Consider the following 16,938-nt stretch of genomic DNA (forward strand, 5'->3'; position numbering starts at 1 on the left):
CAAGGTAACTTAATCTCAGGGAGTTGTTTAGTTGAGGATTAAAGTGTTACAGTGTTTGCTAAATGTCTGCATTCCAGAATCTGACATGGTATTCGTTTTTGCTCTCTCTCTCTCTCTCTCTCTCTCTCTCTCTCTCTCTCTCTCTGGTTATGTTTTATTGTGCTTTTATTATGTCAAACTATATTTTGACAGACACAGAGAGCTTTGCTTACTGAGCTGTTGTGTGTCTAATTTCTGACTTATGTCCACCCTAAGACCTCCGGCGGTGAGAGTGAGCAACCTGACCAATGTCATCCAGTGGGTTCCCATGGCCAACTGGGAATTGAATTCTGATCTCCAATGCTCAAACCTGGCTATTTGTTGAACTGTACAAAATGTAACAAGCAAAATAACAAGGTGCCAATTTAAGACCCAAACAGGCATGTTGTTGTGACTCATGGCTACAATGAAGTCACCAATCATTGGCTGCATTACAAATACTCTTGCTTTAAGTCCAGTAACGGGATGGAGGAAGAAAAGGCTAAAAAGATGTGGAGAAAATGAAAAAGAACAAAACGAAGGATTCTCCCAGACAGGAAGCAGCCAGACTTTGAAGCTCTCTGCCTGTCTATTTGTCTGTCTGTCTGTCTATCTATGCTCTGTTAGTTTTGAGCGACATCATAACTCAAAATCAACTGGATGAAATGCCACCAGATTTGGTCACAAGACACCTACTAACCCAAGGAGTGACCATCACTAAGAAAAACTGATTTTGTCATTTGGGAGTTGTAGTTGCTTGGATTTATAGTTAACCTGCAATCAAAGAGCATTCTAAACTCCACCAATGATGGAACTGAACCAAACATGGCACGCAGAGCTCCCATGACCCACAGAAAGTACTGGAAGTGTTTGGTGGGCATTGACCTTGAGTTTTGGAGTTGTAGTTCACCTACATCTAAAGAGCACTGTATCCTGAAACAATTGATGGATCCAGACCAAACTTGGCACAAATACTCCATATGCCCAAATATGGGGTTTGAGGAAAACAGACCTTGACATTTGGGAATTGTAGTTGCTGGGATTTATTGTTCACCTACAATCAAAGAGCATTCTGAACCCCACCAACGATAGAATTGGGCCAAACTTCCCACACTGAACTCCCATGACCAACAGAAAATACTGTGTTTTCTGGTGGTCTTTTGCGATCCTTCTGACACCCTTTCACACACACACACCCCCCCCCAAGGTCCCGATCCCCAGGTTGAGAAATGCTGCCTTAAGGCCATCCAGTCCAACTACCTTCACCAGAGCAGGAAAACATAATCAATGCCCTCCTGACAAACAGCCATCCAGCCATAGATATAGATAGATAGATATAATTCACACACACACACACACACACATCCATATGTATACTAGCCATCCCCTGCCACGCGTTACTGTGGCCCAGTCTGTGTATATGTGTTTTGTGTGTGTATATATGTGTGTATATATTTGTATATATATGTGGGGGTTATGCATGCATTGTAATGAATTTTTGTTTTTTAAAGTCTCTTCTGCTGTGCTTTTGCTTTTCAGTGTTTTTATGAATGATGGTCACTTGTTGGCCTGATATGTGTATTGTGTCCTAATTTGGTGTCAATTCGTCCAGTGATTTTTGAGTTATGTTAATCCCACAAATGAACATTACATTTTTATTTATATAGATGACAGATAGTAGTATCCTAGATTTGAAAGGGACCCCTAAAGAAGGACAATTGTATGTTGCATGTTCCAGAGAAGGCAAAGCAGACAATCTCTACACCAACACTGACAAAGAAACAACAAGAAATACTGATTACCCACAAGCATAGAAACCAACACTTTCTCATTACTTTATTTTCCAGATCACCAGACCAGGCCACAGCAACACATGGCAGGGGACGGCTAGTTATATTATAAATTCATAGAGTAATGCAAGTACCGTATTTCTCCAAGTGTAAGACGCCACTGATTGTAAGGCACACCCTAATTTCAATACCACCAGAAGCAATAATACGTAAGGAATACTTGCTATTCTAAAACGAACCCCATTTTTTAGAGATGTTTATATGGGGGGAAAGTTCATCTTAGAATTGAAGGAATACAGTACTATAGTTTAACTCTTGTAAAAAAGGGAAGCATCCCCTTCTCTGACTAGAGCAAGAGCTTAGCCCATCCCGGGAGAACTTAAAAGAAGCACTGCAGGAAAATGTCACACTTTCTTATCTGAGAAGAGTGGCAAAAGGCCTTTTTGACTGTCTGGCTGGAAAACTGGTAATGTTGTCAGCCAAGGGTTGCTCCAAAACAGCTTGAGTTCATTTCCCTCTCCACGGAATGACCCTCAACTTATCCACAGGTCACATCAAAATCCCCCAAATCCCTCGACTTCTACACAAGCATATACAACAATTGACAGTCTGGCCACCTGAAGCATCCAGATCAGACCTGGGTCAACAACCTCACTCTGCCTGTTCATAGTGTCATTTCTGGCACCACCTAACATCATTCCACATCATTTTGAGCAGTGCATGCTCTTTAAAAAAAACATTGTTATCTATCAACAATATTGAAGAGTTGTACTTTTTTCTTCATGTCAAGAGCAACTTGAGAAACTGCAAGTTGCTTCTGGTGTGAGAGAATTGGCTGCCTGCAAAGACGTTGCCCAGGCGATGCCTGAATGTTTTGCCATCCTGTGGGAGGCTTCTCTCATGCCCCCGCATGAGAAGCTGGAGCTCACAGACAGGAGCTCACCCCGCTTCCCGGATTCAAACTGCCAACCTTTCAGTCAGCAGTCCTGTTGGCCCAAGGATTCAACCCATTGCGGCACTCGGGGCTCCTGAAGAGTTGGACAAGAGTTGAACAAGACAGTGGAACTGGTCAGAACAAATTTCCAGATAATTAGTTACTTAAAGACAAGATGGAGAATATACTACAAAAAAAAAATCAGTTGGGCAAAGAAAGAGGGAAGAAAAGAGAGGGAGTTCCTACCAGTCCGCACCAAAATCCCCCTTATGTCCATGCAACTATTTCAAAAATAATAGTAATAATAAACGGATGGATGGTAAGGCTCCCTCCCCCCCTCCCCTATTAGAGACGCACAGACGAGGAATTCCAAACAGGCTGAGATTCTCGCCTGTGGGTTGGGCAAGAATGCCAGAGCCCATGCGGAGATGTATGACCTTTAATTCGATCTATTCTTTTATTTCATGCTCATTCCATAGAGGCTGTTCTCATTTACCAGATGACTCAGAGACCTCTCTCCATGTACGGATGCAATTTTTAATTTAATTTCCACCGAGTTGATGTTCTATTGACAAAGTTAACGTTCACTTTTCCTTGAAGTTCAGGCCTCTGCCTTTCATTACCATGCTTTCAGCTTGTGTCTGTTTCTCTTGTTTTCAAGGTAGGGAAGGAACTAGTCCATTTTTTACAATTGCAAAGACAGAGCTGCACTACGTGATAAATGTAACATGATAAGGGATACCCATTTCTTTTATAATATACCTGGAACTGGTGTGGACTAACTAATTGTGGGGGAGGAATGCCACATATTTCAAGTGCTGGTTCATGTCTTCTTGTGAGTATTGAGGCAACAAGATTGGTAGGTGGGATGTCCTTTCATTACAGGTTGCTACTTCATGGCGGATACCAGGAGGTGAAACATTGGCTAAGCAGTATGATTTCTCCAGTGGTGTTGAGTGTAGGCATCCTGTGATAATGTGGCAAGTCTCATTAAGAGCCACATCCAATGTCTAATAGGGACCTTACATAGATTGTCTGGCATACACAATGCTGTTCATCAACACACAAGCTTGTGTGAGAAGGAAGATCCAAGAAGCTTTTTAAAGCTCTGCCTTGTAAGCTTATAATTTCTTGTACTGGAATAATATCAGAACACAACAGCCCTAAAAGTGTCATTTAGAAAAGTAATTAACTAAATATTGCCCCTCCCTGTTGGCTTTCCACCAAAACTCTTTTATATTCAGACCAGGCTCTTGAGAACTGACTCACTGCTGAGTAAGGAGCTTTCCACAGGAGAGGCACAACCTGGTTGTTCTTTTGTGTTCATATATTATGACTCTTTGTGTATTAATGTCAAGATTAAGTACAGTAGAGTCTCACTTATCCAACCTTTGCTCATCCAAAGTTCTGTATTATCCAACACAGTCTTCCTCCCACCAGGAATAATGTCCAGGGTGGGAGAAAGAAAGAACCCTTGTCTGTTTTGATGCTAAATTTGTAAATACAGTAATTACTACATAACACTACTGTGTATTGAACTGCTTTTTCTATGCATTTGTCGTAAAACATGATGTTTTGCTGCTTAATTTGTAAAATCATAATGTAATTTGATGTTTAATAGGCTTTTCCTTAATCCCTCCTTATTATCCAACATTTTTGCTTATCCAATGTTCTGCCAGCCCATTTATGTTGGATAAGGGAGACCCTAATGTATAATAATAATAATAATAATAATAATAATAATAATAATAATAATACAAGCAGAGACATAACACCATTGCTCAGATGATTCATTGGAACTTGTGCCACAAACACCATCTGCCTGCGACAACTAACTGGTGGGATCACAAACCTGAAAAAGTTACAGAAAATGAACACGTCAAGCTACTCTGGGACTTCCCAATTCAGACAGACAGAGTTTTAGAACACAATACTCCTGACCTCACAATTGTGTTAAAAAGCAAAGTATGGATTGTCGATGTTGCAATCCTATGTGACAGCACGATTGAAGAGAAATAACTGGAAAACACGATATAAGGATTTAAAGATCGAACTGCAAAGACTCTGGCACAGGCCAATAAAGGTGGTCCCAGTGGTGATTGGCACACTGGGTGCAGTGCCTAAAGACCTTGGCCTGCACTTAAACACAATCGGCACTGACAAAATTACCGTCTGCCAGCTACACAAGGCGACCTAACTAGAATCTGCACACATTATTCACCGATACATCACACAGTCCTAGACACTTGGGAAGTGCCTGACGTGTGATCCAATACAACAGCTAGCAGAGTGTCTGTTGTGGACTCATCTTGTTGTGTTTCTAATAATAATAATAATAATAATAATAATAATAATAATGTCTTTATTTATATACCATCCTATCTCCTCGAAGAGACAGGGTGGTTTACAGACAAAGAAAAAAAGTGGCAAACCTTCATTGCCAAAATGATCAAATAGTAAATAACAATAAATTAACTGGAGCAGCGACAGCCTGGCAGAGGGTGATGGCGAGACCCTCCTGGACCTGATGGTGCTGTGGCTGGCCTCAAGGAGAGCAATGGCAGGGCTCTCCTGGGTCCATTGGTGCCACGGCTGGAATTAAGGAGAGTAATGGTGGTGCCCTCCTGGACCCGTTGGTGCCAAGGCTGACTTCTGTTGCTCAAATGCTTGGTCCCATAACCAGGTTTTAAGTTTCTTTCTAAAAGACAGGAGGGAGGGGGCCAGTCTGATGTCGCTGGGAAGGGAGTTCCATGGGCGGGGGCCACCACCCTGTTTGCAATGGTGGTGGGAGCAGGGTCCCTCCAGCTGATCTTAAACTTCATGATGGTTTGTAACAGGAGATGCGTTCGGACAGGTAATCTGGGCCAGAACCATACAGAGTTTTAAAGGTTAAAAGCAGCACTTTGAATTGTGTTCAGTAGCAGACTGGCAGCCGGTGGAGCTGGTGTAACAGAGAGGTTGTATGCTTTCTGTATGTCGCTCCAGTGAGCAACCTGGCTGCCGAGCATTGGACTAGTTGGAGCTTCCCAACAGTCTTCAAAGGCAACCCCACATAGAGTGCATTGCAGTAATCTATCCAGGATGTAACAAAAGCGTATAGATATGAAACATAAATGAACTGGTGTTTAAACTTAGGTCTCATCTTCAGGACAACTCATTATGTATATGCAAGTATTCCAAAATGCAGAACACTTCTAGTGTTGCACTTAAGCGGAATTTAGTCTGGTCCAATAATGCAAAAGACACAATAAATTTGCACAAAAGCAGGAGGAAAAGAAAAGAAAACAAGTTTATGTTTTGTCAGCAGAGACAAAACATAAACTTGCAGTGTTGCATACAAAATAAACAGTGCAACAAATTTACATAATCCTTGTAAGAAAAACAGCACGCAAAGAGCAAGGCTTCATCTTCCTTCAAATGAGCAGCATAAATGGTTGAGCAAAATGCTGTGAGCATAAACTCCACAGAGCAAAAGCTTTTTGTGTATTGAGCTGAACTGTATTCTAAATCACATACAGTTATGCCCCACCGGGTATGGCTCAAACTTACTTGCTGACCTAGATTAGCAGCTGCACATGATAATTAACAGTATAAGGTTTTCTCTAACATGCACATATACTTGGTGCTGATCCTTTTACAACTCACCGTCATACATATGAGGATGTTCTGCTTGTATATATTTTTCAAAACTCTTTTGTTAAGAAAATGTCAGTGAGGGGAAAAAAGAGAGTCCCTTTCTTCTCACAGAACCATCTTCTTCTGGTATCTTGATTCACTTCTGATGACAAGGAGATGCAGGGTCAATTATTCAGAAAGGTCAAGAGAGGATATGTACGGCCACTCTTGTATCCAGTAAGCAAAACCCGGGCTGGGTAACAAGCCGCGGGGGATGGATGAGGCGTGACTGCAATTGCTGAGGCAACTGGTCAGGCAACAAGGGTGGGATTAATTTGAAAGGTTTCTACCAAGGAACAGATGGGGCCTACCATGGAGAGGGCTTAACAGACAGCTAGACGCTGCTGCCAGCCTCCCTTTGAGAACAGACAGGGCTTAACAGCGCACTCCAAAGCATGTTGACTCAGATGGAAAACTCACTGTATCCAAGAAGACTGACTCCCCTGTAGAAGGGTTGAAGGTTATGGTCTCAGGGACAAATTTTGAAAAATCCCTTAATCCATGAATCTATTTCTTTCTTTATGTTTGAAAAGCCATTAAGAAAAATCATGGCAGTTCGGCACAATTAGGCAGAAGATTATGATCTCTCCCAGAGCTTGTATACAGCCACTGTTCTGAACATCTAGGGCACCGCTTCTGAAACTGTGGGTCCCGACCCCAAATGGTACCCCTTTGCTCAGTGTTGGGGTCACAAAGATTGGGTAGCATTAAAAGGTTTCTGAATGCCACTCATTTACACAAATCCATTAGCAACAATGTGCAGGTTTACAGTCAACTCCGCACAAAATGCTTCAGCTGTTTAGCAAGCCTTGCAAATGCTGATTTATTATCATTACTAAATCAACATGGAATGGAATGGAATATGGATATAACCTTTAAACCCTGTTTTTATTGACACTGTGTAAATTGTATTATTGCTTTCATGTGCTTTGCTTTATTATCTAATGTGTATTGTTTAACTGAATTGTTTAATTTATTGTCGTATTTTTAATGGCACTGAATGTTTGCCCTTTTATATTGTGAGCCGCCCTGAGTCCCCACGGGAAGATAGGGCAAGATAGAAATGAAGTTTATTTTATTTATTACTAGTTTGAGTACCCAATGTTGTCTGGGTTATTTGAAAAAATCAGTTTTTTAATTGTGCAAAATGCATACGGTTGTAGGTGAACTACAACTCATATTATGCAAGGTTAACCCCGAAAAGCTTAATCAGTACTTAAAGTTTGTTATGTTGGGCAAGTCTGCTCTAGATGCATCACCTGTGGGGTTCAGTGAGCTCTCCGGTTGTGGGTGAACTACAACTCCCAGAAAGAAAGGCCAGCCCCCACCCCCCACCCCAAACGCCTCCAGTAATCAAATGTCAGCATATCAGGCATGTGTGCCAAGTTTGGTCCAGATCCATCGATGTTTGGGTTCACAGTGCTCTTTGGATTTGGTGAACTACAACTTCCCCAAATCAAGGTGAATTTCTTCCAAAGACCTCCAAGTTTTTTGGGTTTTTTTTGTTTATTTTTTGTTTTGTTTTGCTTTTTCTTTTTGCTGGTCATGGGGGCTCTGTGTGCTAAGTTTGGTCCAATTCCATCTTTGGTGGAGTTCAAGGTGATCACTGATTGCAGATGAACTATAAATCACAGTACCTGCAATTCCAAAATGTCCAGGCCAATTCCCCTCAAAACCCACCAAAATTCAAATTTGGGCATATCGGGTATACATGTCAAATTTGGTCCAGATCTATCATTGTTTGAGTTCATAGTGTACTCTAGATGTAGGTGAACTACAACTCCTATAAATTCCTCCAAATACTTCCAGTATGTTTTTTTGGCCATGGGGGTTCTGTGTAGCAAGTCAGTTCCAGGTCCATTGTTGGTGGGGTTCAGAGTGATCTTAGATTGCATGTGAACAATACATCCCAGTACCTACAACTCCTGTAAAACATGGTGAATTCTCCCCAAACCTAGTTCAGTTGCTGATCAAATCCTCTGTTTGCTGTGTGCCATAGAAAAGAATAGGAAAGGGTTAAGGGAGGGGCAGTGGCCGGGATCATGCAAATTCCACATCAATGGAGAGAGTAAGAAACACTGGGGTGTCTGTGGTGGAGGAAACACATGAAATTTAGGATGAAATTGTCCCCATATGAAAGTTTTCACCTGGGTGGTGGGTAGTATGGTGTTTGTGGAGGACATTGCTAGGGCTCTTGTACATGTTCATGGTGCACACAATAACCTGCAATGTTATTGGAGGGATGGCCATTGGTGTCTCCTGAGTAGTGGGAGCTATAGCTGCTTGTGGGGGCAGAAACTTGTCTGTGTAAGTGGACACCCCAGCCACACACACACACATATTTTCACTTTTATCATGTATATATTATTATTATTATTATTATTATTATTATTATTATTACTAATGTTTAGTTTGTATACCTATTGTATTTACCTAACAACCTGGGGTCATATAAACATTTCTCGGGGGAAAGGGTGTTGAAAGTGAGGAACGTTTAAGAAGTTTAATCTAGGGTGCTTCAGGAGGTCAAAATACATTGTGGGCACCAGATCCAATCTAATGGATGTTAAACAGGATCAGGCCTGGTAAGTATTAGATGGGAGACCACCAATCAATACCAGGTACTGTTGGCTATATCTCAGAAGAAGGAACTGGCAAAACCTCTTCTTATTTATTTATTTATTTATTTACTATTCTTGTATACCGCTGTATCTCAAGCCCGAGGGCGACTCACAGCGGTTTCCAAACAGCAAAGACAATAAAAACAGCAATAATCAATATACAAAACAGTTAAATTACACAGTTCCATTAATAACCAATAAGCAATCAACAATACACCATTATCACAAATCCAATCCCCCCGATCGCCTCATCATCCAAACGTGATCCAAATTCGTCGTCATTGTTCCGTTCCTATGTTCACATTACCACACTTGCACTGAATTACTCAAACGCCTGCACAAACATCCAGGTCTTGAGCTTTCTACGGAATGTCATGAGCGATGGTGCCAGCCTAACGTCTACAGGAAGGGCGTTCCACAGCCGAGGAGCCACCACCGAGAAGGCCCTATCGCTCGTCCTCGCCAGCCGTGCTTGAGAGGCCGGCGGGATCGAGAGCAGGGCCTCCCCTTCTGAATATACTTTGCTTAAGAAAAGTCATGGAACTGCCATAACTTGACAGGCAACATGAAGGTACACAAAGACTGTTATTTATTGTTGTCTGCAGGAGACTCGACAAAGCAATGTTGGACAGCAGGAGAAAAACAGCTCTTTGCTAATGCATTCAAGAAAGCAGCTATTCATTTCTGCCAACTGTTTTGCAAGGCTTCTCAAGACAGTTTAGCACAGACCACTTAGCTACAAATAAGAGTTACCTCATCTCGCCGGGAGGGTATCCACGGCCGTGTGAGCAGCGCAGTGTCTCCTTGTATCACCGCCAGATCCCCCACCAATGTGGAATAGGGCAGGGCTTCATCTGCAGCCAGCTCAATAACTTGCAGCCCTAGCTTCTGGCGCAAGATGCCCGTGTAGACACCGTATTGCCGGTGAGCCTTTGCCAGATCCACGGGCTCGGCTCCACTGTCGGACCCATCCGCTGAAGTTTCTGCTATACCAAATGAGGAAGGGATGCACCGGACAATCGCATGGGTGTACTTGCCAAAAGAGGAGATGTTGGCCATGGTCTGGAAGGAGAAATAAAAGAACATACAATTTAGGATAACAGATAAACCCTTTCTCTCAGTCAGTTCTGAACCACACATTAACATACAGCATCAGTCTGCAATTCTATATTCTAAGACCTGGGAAGAACCATTTGTGACCCTGAAGAAATACAATTCACAATGAAGCACACTGTTGTGTGATCATCTTTAAAGCTCATTAAGGAGTATAGTGTCCATATGATGGGAACTCAATTCTGTTTTGGTCACATCTGGAATTATGTGTCTATTTTGGGACACCCCATGCAAAAATGATGCAGACCAGTGGTTTTCAACCTTCCTAATGCCGTGACCCCTTAATACAGTTCCTCATGTTGTGGTGACCCCCAACCATAAAATTATTTTTCTTGCTACTTCACAACTTTAACTTTGCTTCTGTTATGAATCGTAATGTAAGCATCTGATATGCAGGATGTATTTTCATTCACTGGACCAAATTTGGCACAAATACTGGTGGAGGAGGTCAATTTTGTCATTTGGGAGTTGTAGTTGCTGGGATTTATAATTCACCTACAATCAAAGAGCATTCTGAACTCCACCAATGATGGAATTGAACCAATCTTGGCACACAGAACTCCCATGACCAACAGAAAATGCTGGAAGTGTTGGTGGGCATTGACCTTGAGTTTTGGAGTTGTAGTTCACCTACATCCAGAGAGCACTATGGACAATGATAGATTTGGACCAAACTTGACACAAATACTCAATATGCCCCAATGTGAATACTGGTGGAATTTTAGGAAAATAGACTTGACATTTGGGAGTTGTAGTTGTTGGGATTTATAGTTCACCTACAATCAAAGAGCATTCTGAACCCCACCAACGATAGAATCGGGTCAAACTTCCCACACAGAACCCCCATGACCAACAGAAAATACTGTGTTTTCTGATGGTCTTTGGCAACCCCTCTGACACCCCTGACACCCCTCTGACACCCCGTCTTGACCACTCATGCTTTATGAGGAATTATGTAAGGAGCAGGGAATGTTTAGCTTGAAGAAGAACAGAAAGGGAGATGGCATGATACCATTTCTGAAAGGCTGTCATATAGCAAATGGAGCATTGGATTCAAAGCATTCAGATTACAGGAAAAGAAATTCAACCTAAACATTGGGGGGGGGGGGGGGGATCTTTACAGTAAGAGCTGCTCAACTCTGGAATGGACTGCCTCAAACAGCAATCTCCTTCTATGGATGTCTTTGAAGAGAAGCTGAATGAGGATTTCTCAGGAATACTGTGGTTATCTATTCCTACATAAAGGGGTTTAGACTTTACTAGAAGAGCTTTCTTTATTATGGCATCCTTTAAACAAAGTTTCAACCACTTTAAGAGAATTGTTGAATCTTAGCCTTTACCTCCATTTCCTGAGCTCCCTTAATGGAAGAATATAATATAAAAACAAAACTCAATGATGATTCATCCCAACAGAGAATAGAAACAAATGATGCAGATTTGCACTCAGCCCGAATATCAGTCTGTGTGTCACATTACCTATTCTGGCCACCAACTACATGAAAGGATGTCAATTAGACATCTCCCCAGCTCCGCTACTCCTGAGATGGCCAACACCAACAACAAAACCCTGAGTGTACCAAATACTGAGCCCTTTCCACTTAAGCTGTAAGCCCATTAGTGACAGATGTAATTTAAATTATACATTCAAGCCCATGCAAAATCAGTGTGTGAGACAATAACTCTTTCTTGTTTTGTCATTGTGTGTAAAGGCAACAATTTGTAGGAAAGGAAAGGAATGGAGGAATCTCTCCTTATGGCCCAGGGATCCTCTGAAGGCAATAGAAAGACATAGACATCCCTCACAAGCCTCTTCCATGTAGTTCAGTGGTTCTCAGCCTTCCTAATGCCATGACTTAATACAGTTCCTCATGTTGCAATGACCCCCAAACCATAAAATTATTTTCGTTGCTACTTCATAACTGTAATGTTGCTACTGTTATGAATCATAGTGTAAATATCTGATATGCAGGATATATTTTCATTTACTGGACCAAATTTGGCACAAATACCCGATACTCCCAAAATTGAATACAGGTGGGATGGGGGGGGGGATGATTTTGTCATTTGGGAATTGTCACTGCTGGGATTTATAGTTCACCTACAATCAAAGAGCATTCTGAACTCCACCAATAATGACATTGAACCAAACTTGGCACACAAAACTCCCATGACCAACAGAAGATACTGGAAGAGTTTTGTGGGGATTGACCTTGAGTTTTGGAGTTGTAGCTCACCTACGTTCATAGAGCACTATGGACCAAACTTGGCACGAATGCTCAATATGCCCAAATGTGAACACTGGTGGAGTTTGGGGAAAATAGGCTTTGATATTTGGGAGTTGTAGTTGCTAGGATTTATGGTTCACCTACATTCAAAGGAGGAGGGCTTTTGGTGGGAGGATTCGCCATCTGTTTCCAAAAAGGAAGAGAAGGACAGGTGGAGAGATTTTCAGCCTTCTCTGCCAAAGGGGTTCCTAAGATTATCAAAGATATGTGTTTTCTGATGGTCTTTGGCGATCTCTCTGAGCCCTCCCATGAACCCCCCAGGGGGCCCGACCCTCTGGTTGAGAAACACTGATGTAGCTGATTTCCCAAAGTGTTGGATGACAAATGCCATCATCCACTGCTAGCTAGCTGAAAACAATGACAGTTTTCCAAAGTATCAGAAATGTCTTAGATTCAGTTGTGTAAAAGACCTATGTACATGCATGAGTCAACCTCATGAATAAGTCGAGGGTGAGGGCCAAAGTTATAGATTTTGATAGGACCTCTGGATAAGCTGATAGTCATTTCACAAAGAGGGGAGAGTACTAGCATTGCTTCAGGTGCTTAACTACTATTGGCCACTCTCACCATTTTCCCATTCAAAAACTCAAAAAGGCTATAAGCAGTACCTCGAAAAAGCATTCTCTTCTGACGTTTCGCCTGCATCTGTGAAGTAAACCTCACAACCTCTGAGGATGCCTGCCATAGATGCAGACGAAACGTCAGGAGAGAATGCTTGTAGAACATGGCCATACAGCCCGAAATACCTACAACAACCCAGTGATTCCAGCCATGAAAGCCTTTGACAATACAGTGGAAGTGTTGGTACATCTTTTAGGTTCTCCCAGGATGGACTAAACTTTCACTTTTTGCTATTCTACTCAGGAAAGGGGACAACTCCCTTTTGATAAGAATTCGCATACAGTGCTTACATAGAGCCATAGATAAGTCAAACTAGTTTTTTGGGTTAATTTTTTTGCTAAAAGTTTTATAATTATGCATGAGTATAAAAGGCAATCTGGAAATCAGTTTTCTCAATCTTTTCCTTTCTTTGCCTGGAACAGCCATACAGAGCATTCACGTTACAGGATTGGTTTCAAACCACCATGCCCTTGATGAAAGAAGTCCATGATTCCACCAATTCCAACGTTCCTGAGAGGCTACACACGGTCTTCCAAAAACCAGTCAATAATGCCAGAGGGCAATAATAGATTTCATCTTAGCACCAAGCTGATTAGATAATTGCCTCCAAAGGGAAGCCAATCAACAGATCAATGCCTTGCATGGAGCATAAGACTGCTAGGCTCCATGCATTCTGTAGTGACAATGTTAATGTTCAAAAGTTAGTACAAGAAAGAATGGATAGTAAAAGTAGCTGAAATAGCAAAAATTGACATTTTGACAAGATAGCGTCAGATAAAAAAAACTTTTCAATGTTCAAGAAAGACGGGGAACCCTTCAGAAATTTCCTGGAAGAAATTAAAATTCTAACATGGGGATTTCATGTTTTTATGATGTTATGTTTTATTGTGATATGTTTCTATTTGGTGTTGTTTTGTTTTATTTTATCGCATTACGCTTTAATTCTGTGTTTTCTGGGCTTGTCCCTTTGTAAGCTGCCCCGAGTCCCTTCAGGGAGATGGAGGCGGGGTATAATAATAAAGTTATTACTTTATTATTATTATTATTGTAATAATAATATTACTATCAAAATGTTAATATATTACATTATAGTTTACACAATGGACTATATAATATGGATACAACCAAAATACTTATGTATATTAAAGAAGGATATGTAAAAATTAGATCCAACCAGTCCATACTTCAGGAAATAAAGCCCGACTGCTCATTGGAGGGAAGGACAGTAGAGGCAAAGATGAAGTACTTTGGCCACATCATGAGAAGACAGGAAAGTTTAGAGAAGACAATGATGCTGGGGAAAATAGAAGGGAAAAGGAAGAGGGGCCGACCAAGGGCAAGATGGATGGATGGCATCCTTGAAGTGACTGGATTGACCTTGAAGGAGCTGGGGGTGGTGACGTCCGACAGGGACCTCTGGCAATTCATCAAGCCCTGTACGTCACATGATGTGTTCTGCATCCAAGTTGAGTAGGCTGGGTGAGAGTATACAGCCCTACCATACTCCTTTCCCAATCTTGAACCAGTCTGTTGTTCCGTGGTCATTTCTTACTGTTGCTACTTGGTCCTTATACAGATTCCTCAGGAAACAGACAAGGTGACTTGGTATGCCCATACCACCAAGAACTTGCCAGAATTTATTATGATCCGTACAGCTGAAGCTTTAGAATAGTCAATAAAACAGAAATAGATGTTTTTCTGAAACCCTCTACTTTCCTCCATTATCCAGTAGATCTTCATGCACATATTATTCTTTTTCCTCTTGTTCTAAAACTACATTGTTGACCTTTTTTTTTTTTTTTTGGTGAAAATTGATGTTATTAATTGCAAAAACCAAAACTTATCAAGTCTGTTTTCCTGCACACACAAAAAAAGCCTATAAAGGGTTTGTAATCTTTCATCAATGTTACTTACTAATGCTTTTCTCTCATTTAACCAGAGTTTATTCATTTCAACATCTTTAACTTTTTTTAGTTTAAACAAACATGCATGTCCTTATTTATACAGTGTGTGTATCACCAATGCCTGGGAAAGCAACAAAGTTTCAGCATTTCTAAAACAATGACTGCAAAGGCAATAAAGATTTCAGACTATAGCATGACAGCTAACTTTTCTCAAGTGGCAAGAGAAGCAGCCGAAGATAAATATATCCAGGTCAAGGGGCATGACTTCAGTGGCTTGGAAAGCTCTCTCCCATTCTCCAGGGCCAGCAGAAACAGAATAATGTATGCAAACTATTCAAATCTGCTGTCACTGCATCTTTTTGTTCCACAATGGACGTCTTAAAATATTCAAGATATCCATGGTGCAAAGGTTGTACACGTCTGTACTTCTTGGTACAAACTTCTCATGTTGCCTGTTGCAGTTTCTTTTATAAAAAATTCTGCCGAGTGGGCATAAACAAAGCTTCCAGAATCTCCCCTCCTAAATTTCTCAACAAGATTTTTGAGTTCAGAATTCCCTGGTCTCATTACCAAAGCGGGACCAAAGCACTAGAAGCCCCCCATTGTCCAACTGTTAAACATTTCCAAAGTGTGTGCAAAGCTGTGTGCGTGAACAGCATCCAGCAACGCGCCTTCTTTTGTTTTCTTTGCTACCAACAAGGAGCCATTTAAATAATGCCATGGGAAAGAAATGGAGATTCTTCCTGTCTCCTGTTTGTGTGCGAGCATGTGCACTGATATACAGTCAGCCTCCCACATTCACTGGAGTTGGGGGCACAGGATGCACATAAAAGTAAAGAAAGTACTGATTTTTTTTTACCTTGCTCTGACTTATTAGAAGCACTGCTTGAAAATCAGGCAAAAACTGGGTGCTAGAAATAATATCATACAAAAGCTGACTGGCACAACCTGGGGATCACAACTAGACACAGTGAAGACTTGTGCTTTGCCACTCTGCTGCTGAATATGCATACCCAGTGTGGACTACATCTCACCACGTTAAAACAGTGGATGTGGCTCTTAATGAGACATGTCACATTATCACAGGTTGTCTATGTCCTACACCACTGGAGAAATTACACCCCTTCAGGGTAAGAAGCGCAGAATATAAATACTGTAAATAAATAATAAATACATTTCCAGGCAGGTCTTTTTGCCAAACTGCAATAATAATGCAAATTATGGACAATACTCTGATATTTATTGGTGTCACATACGTTTAACTCTGTCATCTTCAAAGTTTGCAATCAAAAATTCTGCAATCATGTTACCAAAAAATCACAAAACCCCCTAAGTAAGTTTATGATTTTGTATTCATAGCTATCCTGGGCGACATGTGACTCATAGGCTGTGGGTTGGACATGTCTGCTTTATAGCACGGTTTACTGCAGACACGTTGATACAACCTGAAATCAAATGCCTGCATTACTCCAACCCTCTTTCATCATCTTTGTGCTAATACTTCTAAAAAGGCTTCCAGCTAAACAGAGGGGGCTGGATGGTGCAAAATGACTTTGTAAACTGGAGATTCTTGGTCAGAGACTTTTTAAAGTGATACGTGTCTAACTTTTTCAATGCTCAACTAATGTTTTAAATTACTGCAATGGTGAACAATGGAACAGACTGGTTCAAGAATGGAAAAGGAGTACAGCAGGGTTGTATATTCTCACCCAACCTATTCAACTTGTATGCAGAACACATCATGCAATGTGCGGCGCTTGACAAAGGCAAGGCTGGGGTTAAAATTGCTGGAAGAAGTATTAACAACCTTAGATATGCAGATGATACTACTTTGATGGCCAAAAGCAAGGAGGAGCTGAGGAGCCTTAGAACCAAGGTGAAAGAAGAAAGTGCAAAAGCTGGGTTGCAGTTAAATATAAAACAAAATATTCTGGCAACAAGACTGATTGATAACCAGCAAATAGAGGGAGAAAACGT

The 16,938-nt window shown here is 41.3% G+C and overlaps 1 protein-coding gene across 1 annotated transcript in view; it reads right to left on the reverse strand.

The window, feature by feature from the left end:
- The window catches only part of DDAH2 (DDAH family member 2, ADMA-independent), a 62,275-nt gene that overhangs the window by 13,505 nt on the left and 31,832 nt on the right, over positions 1 to 16,938 (reverse strand). Inside the window, exon 2 of the mRNA XM_060759416.2 lies at positions 9,792 to 10,100. Within this exon, the coding sequence (XP_060615399.2) occupies positions 9,792 to 10,097 (306 nt within the window). The 5' untranslated portion in view covers positions 10,098 to 10,100. The remainder of the gene's footprint in view (positions 1 to 9,791; positions 10,101 to 16,938) is intronic.

Source organism: Anolis sagrei, chromosome 2 (genome assembly GCF_037176765.1).
Source record: "Anolis sagrei isolate rAnoSag1 chromosome 2, rAnoSag1.mat, whole genome shotgun sequence".
In the NCBI taxonomy this organism is placed as follows: Eukaryota; Metazoa; Chordata; class Lepidosauria; order Squamata; family Dactyloidae; genus Anolis; species Anolis sagrei.